Source organism: Heterocephalus glaber, unplaced genomic scaffold, assembly GCF_053883595.1.
Source record: "Heterocephalus glaber isolate CG9 unplaced genomic scaffold, H.glaber_assembly_v1.0 deba00000768, whole genome shotgun sequence".
Classification (NCBI taxonomy): domain Eukaryota; kingdom Metazoa; phylum Chordata; class Mammalia; order Rodentia; family Bathyergidae; genus Heterocephalus; species Heterocephalus glaber.
The window spans coordinates 8,565,717-8,582,354 of record NW_028258162.1 but is presented as its reverse complement, the minus strand read 5'-3'; the positions used below and the strand labels follow the sequence as shown (position 1 = coordinate 8,582,354).

The 16,638-nt window shown below is 46.7% G+C and overlaps 1 protein-coding gene across 8 annotated transcripts in view; it reads left to right on the top strand.

The window, feature by feature from the left end:
- Pip4k2a (phosphatidylinositol-5-phosphate 4-kinase type 2 alpha) overlaps positions 1-16,638 on the top strand; it is a 150,439-nt gene that overhangs the window by 95,683 nt on the left and 38,118 nt on the right. For 3 of the 8 annotated variants that reach the window (XM_021240483.2, XM_087207237.1, XM_087207236.1), the window contains 2 exons: positions 9,065-9,583; positions 10,378-10,530. The exons of 2 other annotated variants lie outside the window; for them this stretch is intronic. In XM_021240483.2, coding sequence (XP_021096142.1) covers positions 9,485-9,583; positions 10,378-10,530 — 252 coding nt within the window. In that variant the 5' untranslated portion in view covers positions 9,065-9,484. The remainder of the gene's footprint in view (positions 1-9,064; positions 9,584-10,377; positions 10,531-16,638) is intronic. 3 more of the 8 variants (XM_004859922.3, XM_087207235.1, XM_087207232.1) reach the window with 1 other exon arrangement.

Here is a 16,638-nt window from a genome sequence, read left to right as displayed (position 1 = left end):
TCGTGTGAGCAGAGATCCTGAACACTGCCGTGTTGAAAAGGTGAAATCTGGTTGGGGTAAAGCAGGTACTTAGCATGCAATCCCTCTTCCCCCAAAAAAGAGCAGATGAAATCTTCCTCTGAGCCTGTGTGAAGCTGCTTGGACGGACCTCTCTCCCAGTTTGCTTGAAAAGTCGGGCAGTAACCTAAGCTCGGGTCACCTTTCAAGGCACCAGCCACTTTGTCCCTGGGTTTATTTTCTGAAGTCCTTGTGCGTTGGACAGCAACTTTAAAGCAGTGTGGCAGCGAGGAGCTGCTTGTCTGGTTCATTTCATAGTCAGACTTTTCTGATCAGCCAGGTGGGTAAATGGTCCTCACTTGTTTGTGTGAATGTCTTTTTGGCGCACCCGAAAAGCACCAGTATTGACAAGTGGAGGCCACTCTGATAAAGTAAAACATAGTACAGTAGGCCTGCCTAACTGACTTCTGCCTGTGAGTGTGACCTTCATAAAATGAACTGAAAAGCATCCCTCCTATCCTAGTTAACACTTATGTCTTCCTTTGATTGTTTTATCTTTTGAAAATAAAACTTCTGTGCTGGGTGTGGTGGTGCACGCCTGTCATCCCAGCCTGGGCAACTTTCTTATCGGCTTAGTGTGCTCCTGGCTCAAAATTAAAAATAAAAAGGGTTGCAGATGTAGCTCAAATCCCCAGTACTCTAAAATGATAACAGTACTTAATTAAAAATAAAACTTCTGTTCCTTGCTGTGAAAGAGAAATTCAAACAACAGTTCTAGATTATCCGCCATTCATATGAGCACCACCTAACATTTATGTAATGTGAATGTGTGCACCCAGCGCTGCCAGATTCAGAACTTTGTCCAGTACTTCGGTGCTTTTGCAAGTTACGGAATTGATTTGTAAAATGGTCAGAGTGAAATACTTTCTCTTGGTCTTTGTTGGGCCAAGGTGACCCTGTGGCCCTTCTCGCAAGATGTATTTTGGGTGAAGGCCCCAAGTCACTACTCTGCCACACGACTGCCACCACAAGCCTACCCCCAGTCAGTGACCGGCACAGCTGGCTCCTCCGTGTTTATTTGCACCTACTGCGTGTAAGACTCTCTGCTTCTGCTAGAAACTCAGTGAAATGATCACTTTTTAAAATATATACTGGATCTGTATTAGATGCTAAAAAGATTTGCATTGCTCTTCAAGAAAATCTGCAGCCCTTTTTCCAGCCATGGGGGTTGCTTGCCTCTTGTGACAGTCCTGGGAAACCATGTAGAGGTTTCTGTTCATTTCTGAGCTGTGGGAGAGGATTGCCCACCAGCAACCCTAAAGTTACACAGGATGAAGCCAGCGCTGTTAGATCTAAACATGCCCCGTGATTGAAACTGAGCTCTCTTGAGCACTGTGTTGGATAATACCAGGTTTACTCCTCTCCTACTGCGCCTCCTGAATTAGAATCCCTCTTTGTTCATGTTTGATGCCCTTTCTTTGTATTTATAAAGAGAGTTCTAATTTTAAAAGAATTAATTTTAAAGACCAACATTTTAAACTTCGGATACTCTTATTTCAAGTTTCAAATTCTAAACTGTTGAGAATAAGTACACCAAACTTTGTGGTGGAAAAATTTTGCCATTTTCTATGGAATGTCAAGTCTATCAAAGGAAAATGTTTTTTTCAAGTTCGTTTTTCCCCAAGCTGACTTTAAACATCCAGAAGGCAGGAGCTGTGCCTGTCTTGTTTACTGGCTGACCGCCCGGCAGTAGGCACAGAGGAGGAGAGAGGCCCCTCGAGAGGTTTGGGAAGAGAGGGAGGAAGCGCAGTGGGTGCACCAGAGGCAGGAGAGCTCACTTGTGTGGCGTGAAACGGTTGGCAGCAGAACATGGGAAGGTCAAGATGAAAAATAGCCAGAGACCCAAGGAGAGCGTGGAAATGAGGCTGCAGACTTCACATCCGTTCTGCAGCCCTGAGCAGCGTGGGGAGTTCATGCCGGGGAGGAGTGACGTCACAAGGGCTGTCCTTTTGAATGGTTACCTGTGGGACACCTGAGACAGAGAGAGAGGTACTAGGAAGGGCTGAGGAATTCCAGGGAGTCCAGAGGCGGCCTGAGCCACTGTACTGGTCACTGATGCCCTGCACCAGGGGCAGCTTCGCAGGATGCTGAGAGGAGCAGAGTACAGGGACCGGTTGGAGGCTGTGGCCCATGGGAGCACAGGACAGGAGCCACCGAGGTACTGGGGCCTGCGCAGCTGAGAGAGCAAGGGACAGGGCTCACGAGAGCAGAACGCTCGGCGCTGGGCGAGGAAGAGGAAGTTGAGCTCTTAGCCTGCGGGCTGTGGAGGTGACGGTGATGCCCATATGATGCTGGGTGAGATGGGGTCGGGGGCAGAGAGCCCCCCAGGGATGGACACAGGTGTGCTTGCGGGCTCTTCCCCGTGCCATCTCTGACAGGCGTCCTTGCCACACTACCAGCTGCTGCCCCCAGCTCTGAACCATCTCAGCTCATTTATCCCTCAGTCACTGGTGTGGCCTGCTCAGTGAGCTCTTTGAGTTGGTGCCCCCAGGTTAGCGCCCTGTACCTCCCAGTGAGCAGGGAGCCCGGGAAGGTGACCACCCTGAGCAGAGTTCCACTTGGGCAAGACACAGGGGCTCCCTCTCAGGTGCATAGCGTCCCGAGACCAGGAAGTACCCTCCCAGCCCCGCAGCACCAAGAGACCTTCTCCTCCTCCTCCTAAGCTGAGCAGATTTCTGTCCTCACCACAACCCACCCCACCTTCGAGCCTAGGTTTCCTGCCTGCCTGCATTTCCTGCCCTTGGTCTGCCTGGGCTTACAGCACCTCATGTGCAAACAAGAGCTGCCAGGAAGCCATGCTCACCCCTGGATGCCTGCGGCACGGTAAACACTGTGCTGCTGTCCTGAGCCCGGGACAGCTGTCTGGTATTGTAGTCTCCTAGTCCAGAATCGCCTGAGCTTTGGAAAGGTGGTCTCCTGGCACTCGGAGCTGTTCCTGCACCTCTGCTGCTTTCTCCATTGGTCGTTGCCTTTCAGTTTTGGGTTCTTTTCTAAGTTGTTTCATCATTGATAAGTGTTAAATTGCACTGTGTCTTGCTTGCCCCTATAATGAAGGTCACTCTACGCCTGGGATCAGAGCTCAGATCTTCTTTGAAATTCCCCAAGAGCTTAGCGCAAAGCTTTGAACACTGTGCATTTAATAAGCCCTTGATGATGATAATGTTCAAGGTAGCATGTTGGTCTTTAACTCTCTGGCAAGGTCAGAAAACCATCTGCTCTCTCGGATGTGTCAGACCCAGACCTAAACAGCAGCCTTCTCCGGGCAGTTGCTCCTGTCCCCTGGGCCGTGTGATTTGAGGTGTATAATTGTAAGCCTGAGTTGTCCACAGGACAGGGAAGGGTTTCCAGATTTCAGCCTCCTGAAACAGGTAGCCAGCCCAGGTGGAGAAAGAGCATGTCCTGGGAGGCGCGGACTGGATAAGTCTAAGGTCTTCAGTGAGTGATGCTCTAGCCATCAGCCAGCCGCCCAGCTCTGGCGGTCTTTGAAATGGGACAGCACCATCCCAGCGAAGCCATCAGATCTCTGACTATTGTCAAGTCACCAGGAGAACATAACTGTCACCTAGCTTCTTGTACACAGACTTGATGTGTTCTCTACATCACATGGTGGCTTTACACATTTGAGCATGGCAGAATTGATTTTAAGTGGCCTTTCCTTTAACTCATAATAAAAACTGCCCAAACTTGGATCAAAATGAAAAAATAACAAAAAATAGAAGAGAATTAGATGTGCAGAACATCTGCTGTTTTTTTTTTTAAAGTACAGGGAAAAGTAACAGTTACTAAATCACGACATTTTTATGAGAGGTATAAAAGATTGGTGGTAGGAACGAGCTAATTAAATTGACCTTTATGTTTCCTCCACCCTTCTGGAGGCTTCGCTAATCCCGGACCTCCCACTGCGGAAATAAACATCTTCCATGCAGACTGTTAGCAGACCGGGGGAGGGGACAGACGGCACCGTTAATCCTTTTCTTCAGGGAAAGGACAATAAATTTCCAATTATAAATGTAAGAAGGCCACTGAAGAGGGAGCTTCATCTCTCATTATCGTCCTTTATTTCCTGTTGAGGGCCGACACGGCACCAGAGTTTCAAACACAGCTGTCACGGTTTGACATAGGATATTTCAAGACCAGAAACGTATTTGACTGTGGAAAAATAAGCTTACTTATCCAGTTACAAGACAGGCAAAAATGAGCTAAACTGGCCTATTCTTACCTGCCCTGCACCTAACAGCTTTGGTCTAGAGAACTTCAGCTTGCATCCAGCAGTTCCTTGTGTCCACCTCTCCCAGCCAGCCCCCCTGCAAACCCAGGAGGCTCCTCACAAGTGACATTGCCGGCTGTGTTGTCCACTGCAGTCACATTTAGGCACTGGACTCAGGAGAGAGCCCCACGGTGTGACTGCACTGGCCCAGAGACAGACTGGGACTGCAGCGGCCACCTCTCGGGGGATGAGTGTGCGGAGAGGCCTTGCAGGAGTTTCTGGGCCAGTCACAAACACCCGTGTACTGTATGGTGCCGTTTACCTGAAATGCGCAGAATAGCAGCACCATAGAGACAGAGTAGGGGGAGGAATGGGTGGCTCCTAGGGTGGAGGTAAGGGGGGAATGGGAATGACTATAAGTGGGTACAGAGTTTCTCTGTGGCGTGAAAAGGTTCGGGGAGTGATAGCGGCACTGCCTGCATGGCTCGGGCGTGCAGTGAGAACAGCTGGAAGGCACACTTCAGGTAGGTGACTGGTGTGCTGTGAGCTGTGTCACAGTGAACCTGGGGAGGAAAAGAGAGCATTTGGAGTTTGAAATTAGTTTGTAGTCAGCAAGACGCTTTTGTCACCCATCGGGGATTTTGGCTGATTTTGTTCTTAGGGCAAGTTTTGACGATAACTATTTCCACTTAGAACAAGTGAACTTCAGAAATCGTGTAGTTTATAATATGAAACTGTCAAAGGCATAGGGGAAAGAAAGAGTAGCCAGTGAGCAAGTCGTAGTTTTTTGCAGTTTGTTTACATTCATTATTAACATTTTTACTCCTTAAATGAACAGTAAGTCATCCGTTTCCTAAATCTCTGGACTGATGTAGTAACTAACACTGATAGATACCCGGAACAGCAAGTGGGAAACTGGGAGCCCGTTCAGTCCAGCCATCTCTGTCTCAAGATAGGTAACGGAGGAAGGGGCGTGGGGAGAGGGCCTTTCGGGGAGCTGTCACTTGTTGCTCCTGTGTTTTCTGTTCTGCCCCCCCCCCCCCCGGCCATTCCTCTGTTCCTGTTCGTTTGAGCCAGTGCTGGGCAGTGGGCAGAGGCTGAGGATAGAAGGGAAACCTTGTGGGCTGGGTATTCATTCGCAAGTTGAAACTTCTTTGCAAAGTGTTTTACATTCTCTTTTCAAAGTGTAAGTTGTTATTATTCAGGGTTATAGGGAAGAACCTGCTGTCTCTTCTGAACTGGTAGGTTCACCTCGTTACGGAACACGGGCCTCTCTGAGCTTTGTCCATGCACTTCTCTAAGCTTTGGTCCTAGTGAGCGAGACCTCTCCCGGCCCCCCTGTACATTTCTTCAGGGAATTTTGTCTTGCAGGTTTCTCCTAAAGACAGGGAGGTAAGGGTAAAGGTTCCTGAAAGTGAGCATTTTACTGTGGAAATTGAAATTATCTTGAAGGTGACCAAAGTAGCCCTGCAGATATTCTTTACACTTTGGTCGGATTTGATTGAGCTGGATCTCTGGCGTGGCTTCTTAGATCCAGTGATGAAGATGACAAAGAATTTTTAAAATGATGCCATCTGTTAGGTTTCTTCCATGCAGTCTTAACTTGCCCGTTTCATTTTCAATTCTTTTTCCCTATTCTTTGCGTGGTTCTTAGCTTAGGAAAGTAACCTGGGAGTCAGCTTCCCAGTGTAGAGGATTAGTTGTTCCAGCTTTGGCATTCTGTGCCAAGGACACCCATGTAGTTTCTAGCAGAGAAACACAGGGTGGGCCAGTTTTGGAAAGATAGAGACCAGAGCGGGAGGAGGAAGAGGAAGGCCTTCCACAGTCCTCTGACTAGGGAACTAACTAGAACAGCCATGATGAAAAGTGCCGCACGGCCAGCGGTGCAAAGGATGGTCAGGGTTGGCATCGTTGCCACAACCTGGGCACTGTAGGACACACCAAGCACAGGCCTCTGTCAGCCCTGTATTTCCCCTGCGTGAATTGTAATGCTCGCCCGGGGTGCAGTGCACGTAGTTGTCCCGTTCTCCAGCCCGTCCCGGGACACACACGTGACCCCACCCCTGCCTGGAGAGAAGACCACTCCTGCGTCTTTCAGTCACAGGCAAGCAAAGCCCAGCACTAGAGTGAGCCAGGCGGCTATGGCCACAGGTTGATAGAAGTGTAAGTGGGGCTCTGGCTCCATTAAGGCCGTGGGTCTTCACTGATGATATGTTCTATTGCTTTACGGGGCAAAACTGAAAACATAAAGACAGGTTTGGCTCTGTGCCAGCTGACTCACTCTGGATTGGTCTTAGGTTTGTCACCACAGAAGAGTCAGTATCAATGCCCCCAGACCGTAGAGCCCAGGCCCCGTCCACCACTCCAGTTGGATACATTAAAGAACAGACAGAGAAGTCCCTTCTGCTCTCTGGCTGTTTTCTTATCTGCTGGTTGAGTGGGTTGGCATGATCTCCAGTTACCTCCGTTCTGGTGACCTTTGATTATGAGGTTTATTTACACCTAGAGGGACCCTTCGGGACACACCAAGAGTCACCGCCAGGCCATGTTTCCCCACAAGCCTTCTCCTGGCCTGCCCCCTTGTCCAAGCATCCTGTATTTTCCTTGGCGACAGAACACAGCACCCTGAGGAGTTTCGTGCTCAGCTTCCCTAGTTGGCCCGCCATCGGCCAGCACCGCAAGGACTTTGAACACAGGACCCTCCTTCCCTCGGCTCACGTGCTCGAACCTGCTGCAGTTGTACCGAATCTGTCTGCAGTCTGAAGTGTTGTTTTCATGTGGCTCAGAACCAGTGTCATCTCCTCTTCCACCTTGGCCAGGCGTCCTGAACCATCACAATCCCTGGCCGAGGTGGTGGTGCCAGCTTCCCAAAGACAGTGTACCGAGTCACCTAGGTACGTGCCTCCACCGGCTCCTGGAGCAGCGAGCCCTGTCTTGGAGTAAATGCACATTGAGGGTTAGGAAATCTAAACTAGAGATCTGAGTCGCCTGCCCTCTCTCCTGCATTTATTTTCCATCACTTGCAGACCAGAAACTGAGGCTCAGAGGGGCTGAATAACAAACATGCTGTGAGCCAATGCCAGACCGAGGCCCCAGCCATTGTACTGCCCTGCCTTTAAACACTATTTTACCTTAGTTCCAAGGCTACGGAAAGCATATGATTACGATGTTCCATAATGGCAAAATTCGGTCCTGATTTGCTCAGTTAACCCTTTTTTGGTTTCCTTAAGGGAAGCTTAGGGAGCGTTAGACGTATTGCTTCACTCCGCTGGACACCATTTTTGTCTTTACCTGGGAAGTACGCTTGAATTTTCCTTTCTTACAGGAATGTGGTGCATAAATATGAAACCATGGGTTGGATTTTCCCAAGCCTTAGAATCAAAGAATTAGGTACTTTGTATAAATTTGCATTAACTCTTCCTGTCCTGTACCTGTCTATTAAATACAGTTTTTATTAATTTGATTGATATATTATGTTCATTGTGATATGAAAGGTGCATTCTAAACTTTGACAAACTGTTTCCAACTTTACTGTTTGAAACCCAGAAGTCTTAAAATGGTTTTTTTCACTTACTAGAAGTAGAAATCATGGGTTAAGACTACCTATGTATCAGTGCTGAAAAAGTCAGTTGAGAAAGAATCAAGATTAAAATTTTTAAGATTTTATATGCTGGGATTAGGATATGGCCAGTGCCCTAACATAAAGTTGATAAGAAATGATTGCACAACATCTTTGAAACCGAAGGAAAAGGCGGGGAATTGGGGAGGTGGTACCTGAGCCCGGAAGTTCTTACGTTCCTGATTATGAGTTTCTAGCCTTTATAAGCCCATCTACTTCCTTGACCGTAGTGGGTATTGTTAAACATTTCCTTAATTAATACAGTGAATGCCACAGACTGTTAGTTTCCCCTTTTAATGAAACCAGAGTTGGAGAGGACAGAGTGCATCGATATAACACGGGGCGCACTGCACTCCGCACCGTGAGACGGGTGGGACACAGGAGCACCCCAGCGCCGCAGACCCTGGGCCTAGTGTGGCCCCCGCTGCCAGGACAGAATCTGAGGGTAGCATGACCCATGGGCCAGCAGCTGCCTGCCGAGCCTGAGAAGCCCTGACTGCAGGTCTTGCCCACATTCTACCCCCTTAGCTCCTTGGCGAACTTTGCTTCCCTGTCTGAAACGCCCAAGGAACCGGTCTTGGAGCTGGCTCTGCCACAGGTCCATCCTTGGCTGCAGAGAGGAACCCCTCACTGATCAGCATCCAGGGCGATTTTACACCCCGTCAGCTTTACAGTTTGCTGCTTTGCAGTTTGCGGTCAGCTCTCATAAAGCTCATTGTTCTTGCTTTGGTTTTAACCCAAAGATGATTTGTAGCCTCACAGTTCCTCCAGTTCTTGTTTTACTTACAATAAATATCCTTTTACAAATTAATGTCAGGAGAGGAAAGTGAGACCATTAACAAGAAGCAATAATTGTTTTGTTTTGTTTTTTTGCTAGTATTAAAACCCACAAAAGGTGACATTCAGTTTGATTTTCTTCCTTTTTTTATTGTAAGTAGAAAGTAGTATAAAGAATATTTTTAAAGAAAATAATGTAACCGAGAATTAAACCCTAGCTAGTTAGGCATTTTCATCCTGAAAATCTTTTTCATCATTCTTAATTCATCTAATGAATTTCAGTTGTTTTAAGGATAATTTAACACTGCCAAATCCTGCTGCTTAAAGTCATCGGGAGTGCGTTTTTTTTTTTTTAACCTCAAGTTTTCTAATAAGCTAAGCAAAGCAGCTCTTGTCCTTGGCAGCGTTGGCTGCACTTGGCAGATGCACCTGGCTGCACTCAGTTCTGAGATGTGCCAACTCGGGACGGAGCAACCCCACTGCCGCCAGGGCGCCTCGTGGGTCACTTCCCTCCTCAAGCCCGGGACCTCTGTGAGTTCCTGCACTGCTGCAGTGTGATTCCCCACGGGATTCTCCGTCGCTCCTGCTGGATTTCACCATGGCAGGAAGCTAAAGATAAGGAGACTCGAACCTACGGACAGAAAAGGACCCTTTCGTTGAAAGGCTGTGGGCCAGGGAAGACCACCCGCTTCTCTGAAGGCATCTGCTCTCTGAGCTAGACAGTGTTCAGCCCCTGGAGCCTTTGTGCACTCCCTTTGGAGCGGAGGTTGAAGGGGAAAGCACCTTTGCCTTTGAGGCCCCACACAGTCCAGTGGGGCCAGGGGATGAACTCGCATTCAAGCGCACAGGAAAGCCAGACTCCACGAGGCCAGGAGTTTGCCATTCCCACCAGTCTGATGACCAGTGAGAGTGAGGGGGATGAGGTAAGCAGGGAAGGCTTCCTGGCAACTCTTAGAAAGAGGAGATACAAGCAGAAGAGAGGAGAGAGGCAGACGTCCCTAGCTAGAGTGTCAGGAGCAGGAACCAGACCCTGGCATGAAATGATGCCCAGAGCTGCCCCTGTCCTCCTCCAGGGGTCAGCAGTGCACAGTAGTGGCTGTGAGGCTGGAGGATGGGCCGCACCCGGCCTCTGAGGAGCGTTGTGTCCTAGGCTCCCATCCCCTCCACCGCAGCAGTTTCCTGGTTGAGAACTTGGCTTCTGGCCAGACCCACCGGGTCGGAACTCCAGCTCCTCCCTTACAGCAGCCTCTCTCCATCCCCACCTCCTCGTCTGTCCAGTGATGGTGACAGTGCTGGTGGCCATGGCATGGAAATCCTAATCACAGTGGGGAGAGAAACAGCAGGTTGCCGGCACTGTGCCCAGCACATCAGGGCATGTTCCGTATCTATAAAATTTCCTTTCAGAACTGGAACCTAATCTTATTTAAAAGAGAAATTGGGACTCTTGTCCAACTCTGAAAAGAACAAAGTGAAAAGGTTACTATGCTTATAATTTTAGATATTAACCTACTTTAAGAACATTAGTGACATAATACTTAGCCAAGCTGTTTCCATTTCATTTGAAAGTCTTGCATTTTGAGTTATGATAAATATAAAATGCCAATTACTTAGCCTGTTCCAAACAAACGTTCTCGCTGTGACAACAGATTCTCTGTGAATTGGGAAGCCACACCTTTAATCAGTTCTCTTCCCTCCTCCCTTCACCCGACCCGGGAAGAATTCCCTGACCAGAAGCGCACCCCTTCCCAATGACTCCCAGGCACGCAGTGGGGCCCGTTTCCACACGTCCTACGACAAGAGGTACGTCATCAAGACCATCACCAGCGAGGACGTGGCTGAAATGCACAACATCCTGAAGAAGTACCACCAGGTAATTTTTTGTTATCTTTGAGTATCTGAGAAGGTTAACATTCATGCCTAATTGTCTGCAAGGCCAAAGGTCTAAATGCAGACCAGAGGAAATGGCAAGAACACACAATTTGACATAAAATTCCTCCTCGAGCCCATGCTCTGAAATGGCTGTGGCCGGGTACTGAGAGGTACCTTTGGGAATACAGTACTTATGCTGTAAAGGACATTTGTTAATAATTCTTTCCATTTAAGCACACTTCTGCATGATAGTTTCAGTGAAAGAGTCACACAGTTTAAGACTTGGCAGCTTGCTAAAGATTCTGCCTGTGCCAGAAATGAGGTGTTGGCCTGTGAATCTTTATGCTTGGGTACCCTCGAGTCCCACCCTGCTCTCTCTGGCGCCAGAAAAGCCCAGTCTTGATCCCATTTCTCTTGGGGAGAAAATTGTCTGACTTTAGAAGGTATGTCACTCTACTTCTTGTATCGTTTTATCCCTAACCATTATTCCTTTCTAGTGGCCCAGGAATACAATGAACTGCCCTCAGGAGCAGGAGTCTCTCACGGGATCAATTCCAACATAGGTTTGCGTAGTGGATCACACGTGCACAGGTCCCAGCCCAATCTCTAAGAGGCTTCAGTCACTGTGGAAAAGGAAGAGCACCGAGTGCAGAAGCAGAGTCTTCAGTTCAAATCTGAGCCCCGTCCCTTAGTAATCATGTGACTTCTGGTCTTCGAGACTTCAGTTTCTTCATTTATATAATGAGGATATTAATACCTAGTTGTGGAGACCTGAAAATCAAATGGGAATGTGTTTGTCATAGTTAGCACAGTTTCTGTCACACACTAGGAGCTAAATATATGGTAAAGGTGGCAGCATCATTATCAAGGTAATGTCTATCAAGTGACAGTCACTAATAATGGTAAGTCATCTAGAGAAATTGCAGTCTTGGGGCATGAATGTAACTGTGTTGCTGCAACATGACAGGATCATCCTCAGAACTGGGATTGAAACACACATTGTTACTTTTAGAGTCGTAATCTTCTTGAGCTGTCATAACCAAACAACATAGACTATGTTGGTTAGACCACAAAAATTTACTTCTTACAGTGCTGGATGCTGGAAATTTGAGATCGGGGTGCCAGCATGGCTGGGTTCTGGTGCGGCTCCCTCCCAGGCCTACAGATGGCTGCCTTCTTGCTGGGCCCTCATGTGGGGGAGAGAGAGGAAGCAAAAGCTCTCACTACCTCTTCTAAGGGCACTAATCCCATCACAAGGTCTCCATCCTCATGGCCTGTTTACCTCCCAAAGGTGATTAGGCTTTCAACATAATGACTTTTGAGAGAGATAAATATTCAGTCCACAGCAGAGTTACCTAAGCAAGCTCCAGACTCCCCTCAGAAGTAAAGATTGACTATCACAGAAAATATTCAGAATGAAGTCTTGACCACATTAATGAGAGGATTCCCAGCAGATTTTAAAACAGTCTCATTTATGTATTAAGTATCAGCCTCAGAGTGTCCAACTTTGAAGGCAGTGCTCGTGTGGTTCCGTGAGCCCTGAGACTTCTGTTTAAATGCATTACTTTCGGTCATGCTTTATGCTGTAATACCACTGATTATTTCTTGGCAGTTGCTATTCTTCCTGTCTTCACAAATGCAATCAATTAGTTCCATTTTCCTGGCACTGAAGTCTGTGAAAACCTTTGAGCTCCATTCCGCTTGTGGAAACTTGGTGCTGCCTCTCATTTCTTTTCTGTACTGGAAATCAAACTCAGGACCTTGCACTTGCCAGGCAGGCACAGCACCACTGAGCTACATCCTGGCCTGCATTTGTTTTCTAAAAGTATTAGTCAGACTCCATATTCATTTAACATTTAATCAATCCTTTATAGCATCTACTGCTTTTGAAGTTTGTTTGCCCATGCAAATGCTGTTGCCGATTCCAAAGGACATTTTAACATGCTCAGATAGTACCTGTGAGTGGGAAGACAGTAAGGCATTGGCTTCTGAATGAATTGAATTTCAAGTTGCAGCTTTTAACTCTTCACCTTTTCAATTTTCCTTTTCATGCTTTCCCTTCCAGAATCTGATGTCATACTCATGCATTCTTTTAATGCTTCCTTTCACTTATCTGAGAACATTCAAAGCAAAGTGATATCTCATGACCCATGAGAACATATTATTGTGATAAATGGCTACGATACCAGTCTAATAAAATCTGACATGCAATTCAGGTATCACATTCTTGACAACCTTGAGTACATAATCCTTTGACTATAGTAATCACAGATTGAAATATTTTCTCTGGGGCAGTTACTGTGACCTAAGATACTGATTGGACATGTCCCCAACATTGCATAGGATACATTGGAGATCAGAATGTTCTATTAAAACACTGCAGGAGCTTTAAAATGCTAAAGAGTTCCTTTTGCTCCACTATTACAAAATTGTTATTTTTTTGGTATATACTTTATTCAGACAACTCACATTTAGCCAACATCATACTTTTCTTCCAAGAAACAGTATTTTAAGAATTATAATTTAAAGTGTCACAATGATTAATTAATACAGTTTACTATCAGGAGACAGAGCCTAGCCCAGTATGGGTGAACCTTTTAGAGCTTTCAGTGATTATAAACAGCCAGCTGCGGCACGCATGCCGTAGGTTCATCACTGCTGCCCTAGTTTATGAGCTGGCTGCTTAGGCAACCCCTGAACTCAGTTTGCCCAGCTGTACTGCATTCACTCACTCATTTATCCGAGTATTAACTCTTGTCCTTGTTCTAGAAAGGATTTAAGGTAGCCTTCAAGGAAATTTGAAATAGATAAATACAAATGTTTTAGAAAGGAAGATGGAAAAGGAAGGACAGGGTAAAGGCACAGATTGGAGCCTGACAGGAGCCTAAAACTGCATGATGAATCTTAGCATGACTGCTACTTTGAGGGTTGCCAATCCAATTTAACCTGGCTTCCTGGCAGGCAGAGTAGAAAGGACAACATGAAGTCAGTTGCACAGCTCCTGTGCCTGAAGATACATCAAATCTGAGGGAAAAATAGAACTGTTCTTGATGCAAGATCTGACAGAGTTGTCTTTAAGAAGTTCCCTACAAAGCAGACACAGGACATCCAACCTTATGTACAGCATCTTTACAACAAGCTGTGGAACCCAGGAGAATGTCGTACAACTTTTTTAAAAATAATCACCAGTAAACCTGCTTGTGGTGGTGCATGCCTGTCGTCCCAGCACTCTGAGAGGCTGAGGTAGGGGAATCGCAACTTCAAACCCAGCCTGGGAAATTGAGCCAGACTCAATCTCAAAAACATTTTTAAGAAAGCCGGGGTGGGGATGTAGCTCAGTGCAAAGTCCTCAGTTTAATCCTCAGTATAAAATAAATCATCGGCACAGGCTGCTGACACCACACTGACTCGTGACTTGCGTTTAGTGGACTCGGTTTTGCTGAGGGAGGAGATGTGCGTGCTGCCACCTGGGCCCCTGCCAGCCTGCCTCCCACTGAACATTCTCAGCAGCCCTTCCCGGGGAACCTCTTCCAGACAGGGTGTTGGTGAATGGCGCACTGTGGAAAATGCAACCTTTATGCCTCATGTGATTCTGTGCACCCAGGCCCAGGCCTCCATCTGTGGTCCTGGGATTCCCCCTCCCCGCTGGACTCTGTCATTTTCTCATGCTGAGATGCACAGTAGCATTTGAGGGACAGCTATTAGGCCTTCATTCCTAAAGTAGGTCTAGACTACTTTTAGGTTTGTGTCTAGACTTATAAATTTTCTGTCTCTTGCTTTCGTGGTGATTGTCAATTCTTCTATTTCTTCTTGCTTCTTGTTGCTCTTACTTTCTAAATAGCTATGTTTCTGAGCTGCCCAAGTCTGGACGAGTAATTAAGCCCATTCAAATTGCATGTCAGTAGGAGGTAGGTTCGCTGAGAGGCGCTCTCCTGCGGACCAAAGGGACTTGCTGACAGCTTTAGGTACTCCAAACCCTCTTCTCCTTTTTTGTTTCCCTTTGTTGTCTTTTGTTTCAATGAAATTCATTCACTGTTGCACCTATATTCTGGAGGGTTAAAATTACCACGAGGCCAACCTCTAGAGACACTTCTTGCTATTTGAATACATTCTTGCTGGGGTTAGTTGTCTGATAAACTACCCTGACCAGCAGTACAGTGTGGTAGGTAGTTCAGAGCAGGGGTTTGAAACCAACCAGCTGCCTTTACATCCCAGCTCTGCCCTTGGCCAAGAACGTGACCTTGGGCGAGTTACCTAGCCACTGGACACCTGCTCTTGGTCTATAACATTTGGGTAAGAGTCCTTCAGCTGTTGTGCTAATTAGGTGAATTTGTATTTATAACATGCTTGGAATGGATCTGGTATTACATGCTGTATACGTGATTAAGATAAATACTATTCTTATTTCAACTTTCTACATCCCATCTTTGGAATCATCTCGTGTGCTGTTCAGTCATTAACTTTTTCACTCCACTAGGGTGCTGGGTTTCTGGCAGAGTGTGTACTGAGGGAGGAGTTAGGGACTTTACCCAGTCCAGGGCTTTGCTGTGTTCTTTGTGTGCCCTTATCCCACCTGACTCCGCTGTGTGCTGAGGAAGGAAAGTATCATTAATCAGAACAATGGAAAAGTCATATTAAGCAAACATTACAAAATTTGTAAATGTCTTTTCCTTCATTTGATTTTTCTCCTTCTTATAGGTAGGAAAATAACTCAGCGTTTTGGCATATCCAGTATCCTTTTCTTCAAATTTGTTAGGCTGTAACACACTCAGGTCTTATAATTATCAGCTGATTAGCTAAAGAACATCAGAAGACATTCAGAAAGGAAAAACATGGTTAAGAGTCTTATTTCTAAGTTGCCTGTTTTTGTTTGGTTTGGTTTCTTTCATTGGCCCCATTCATTGGGGTATCATATAGCTTCAACTTTAATTAAAATTAAAAGGCAAATGTCTCACAGCCTTTCAGCTAAGATTAAGTGTAAAATTAAAGCAGTGTTAGTAAAATTTAAGAAGTTGTTCAAAATTTACAGTGTAACTTTAAGGAAGTTACAGGGTAAGTGGTTAAGAAATAACTTATGGAAATAGCAAGAATATCTTTCTTTAAGCTTCTGAAATAACAGGATTTTAAGTTTTTGTTTTTTATTTCAAGCTGACTGAATGATAAATTTATAAAAATCGTTAGAGTAACCTAAAATCTTTTCTTGTTCTTTGTATGTAAGAAATAATAACTTTAGCTGAATCCAGAAGTTATGCCCCAAAATCTGAGCTCCCTTTATTAGTTAGCACATCCACCTTCAGTAGAGGGTTTTAGGGTGAGCATTTGACATTTTTTAGGCCCTCCTTGGAGTATATGTGGTCATCCTCCCCAGAAGCCAGCGGCACTGGTGTCACTTTTTGGAACGGAGGCACCTAGCCAGGTGTAGTGGCGCACGCGTGTATCCCAGCACTCTAGGAGGCTGAGGCAGGAGGATTGAAAGTTTGAGCCCAGCCTGGACCACCTACAGACTTAGTAAGACTCTGCCTCAAAACAAAAAATGAAAGAAGGGCTGGGGATACAGCTCGGTGTGAAGGTCCTGGGTTCAATCCCAGCACCACCGAAACAGTGAAGGAGGGATGTGGCGCCGAATGAGGAAAGGGCTGCATGACACCAGTGCCCCTCCGACTTCACTGACAGACCCGAGAACCCCGTGCAGATGCAGGTGGACTCAGGTGAGGCCGAGAGGCTCCTGGGCAGTGCCGATGAGCATGCAAGTGACAGAGGCGTGCCTGTGCTTTAGAACAGACCACTCTGAGCACTCTTGCATCTGCTCTTTGGTTTTGCTTTTGAGATAGTCTCGCTGTATTGTGCCCAGGCTGGTCTCCTCCTGCCTCAGCCCCCCAGGAGCTTGGACCACAGGCACATGTCCCTGCACCCGGCTTCAGTTCTTTTGTTTACTCTCTGAAAAGAGTGGCCAGTACTTTAAAGTTTTGTAAATGCCGTAGGACTGTGAGGCCTGAGGTGCACTCCCCCCAGACCCTGTGCCGCCACCACCAGCTGCAACAGGTGTCCTGCTTTTTTCTCAGAAGCCCCAGAAAGGTTTGCCATCTCGGTGCCCTGTGGCTTGAGCGTG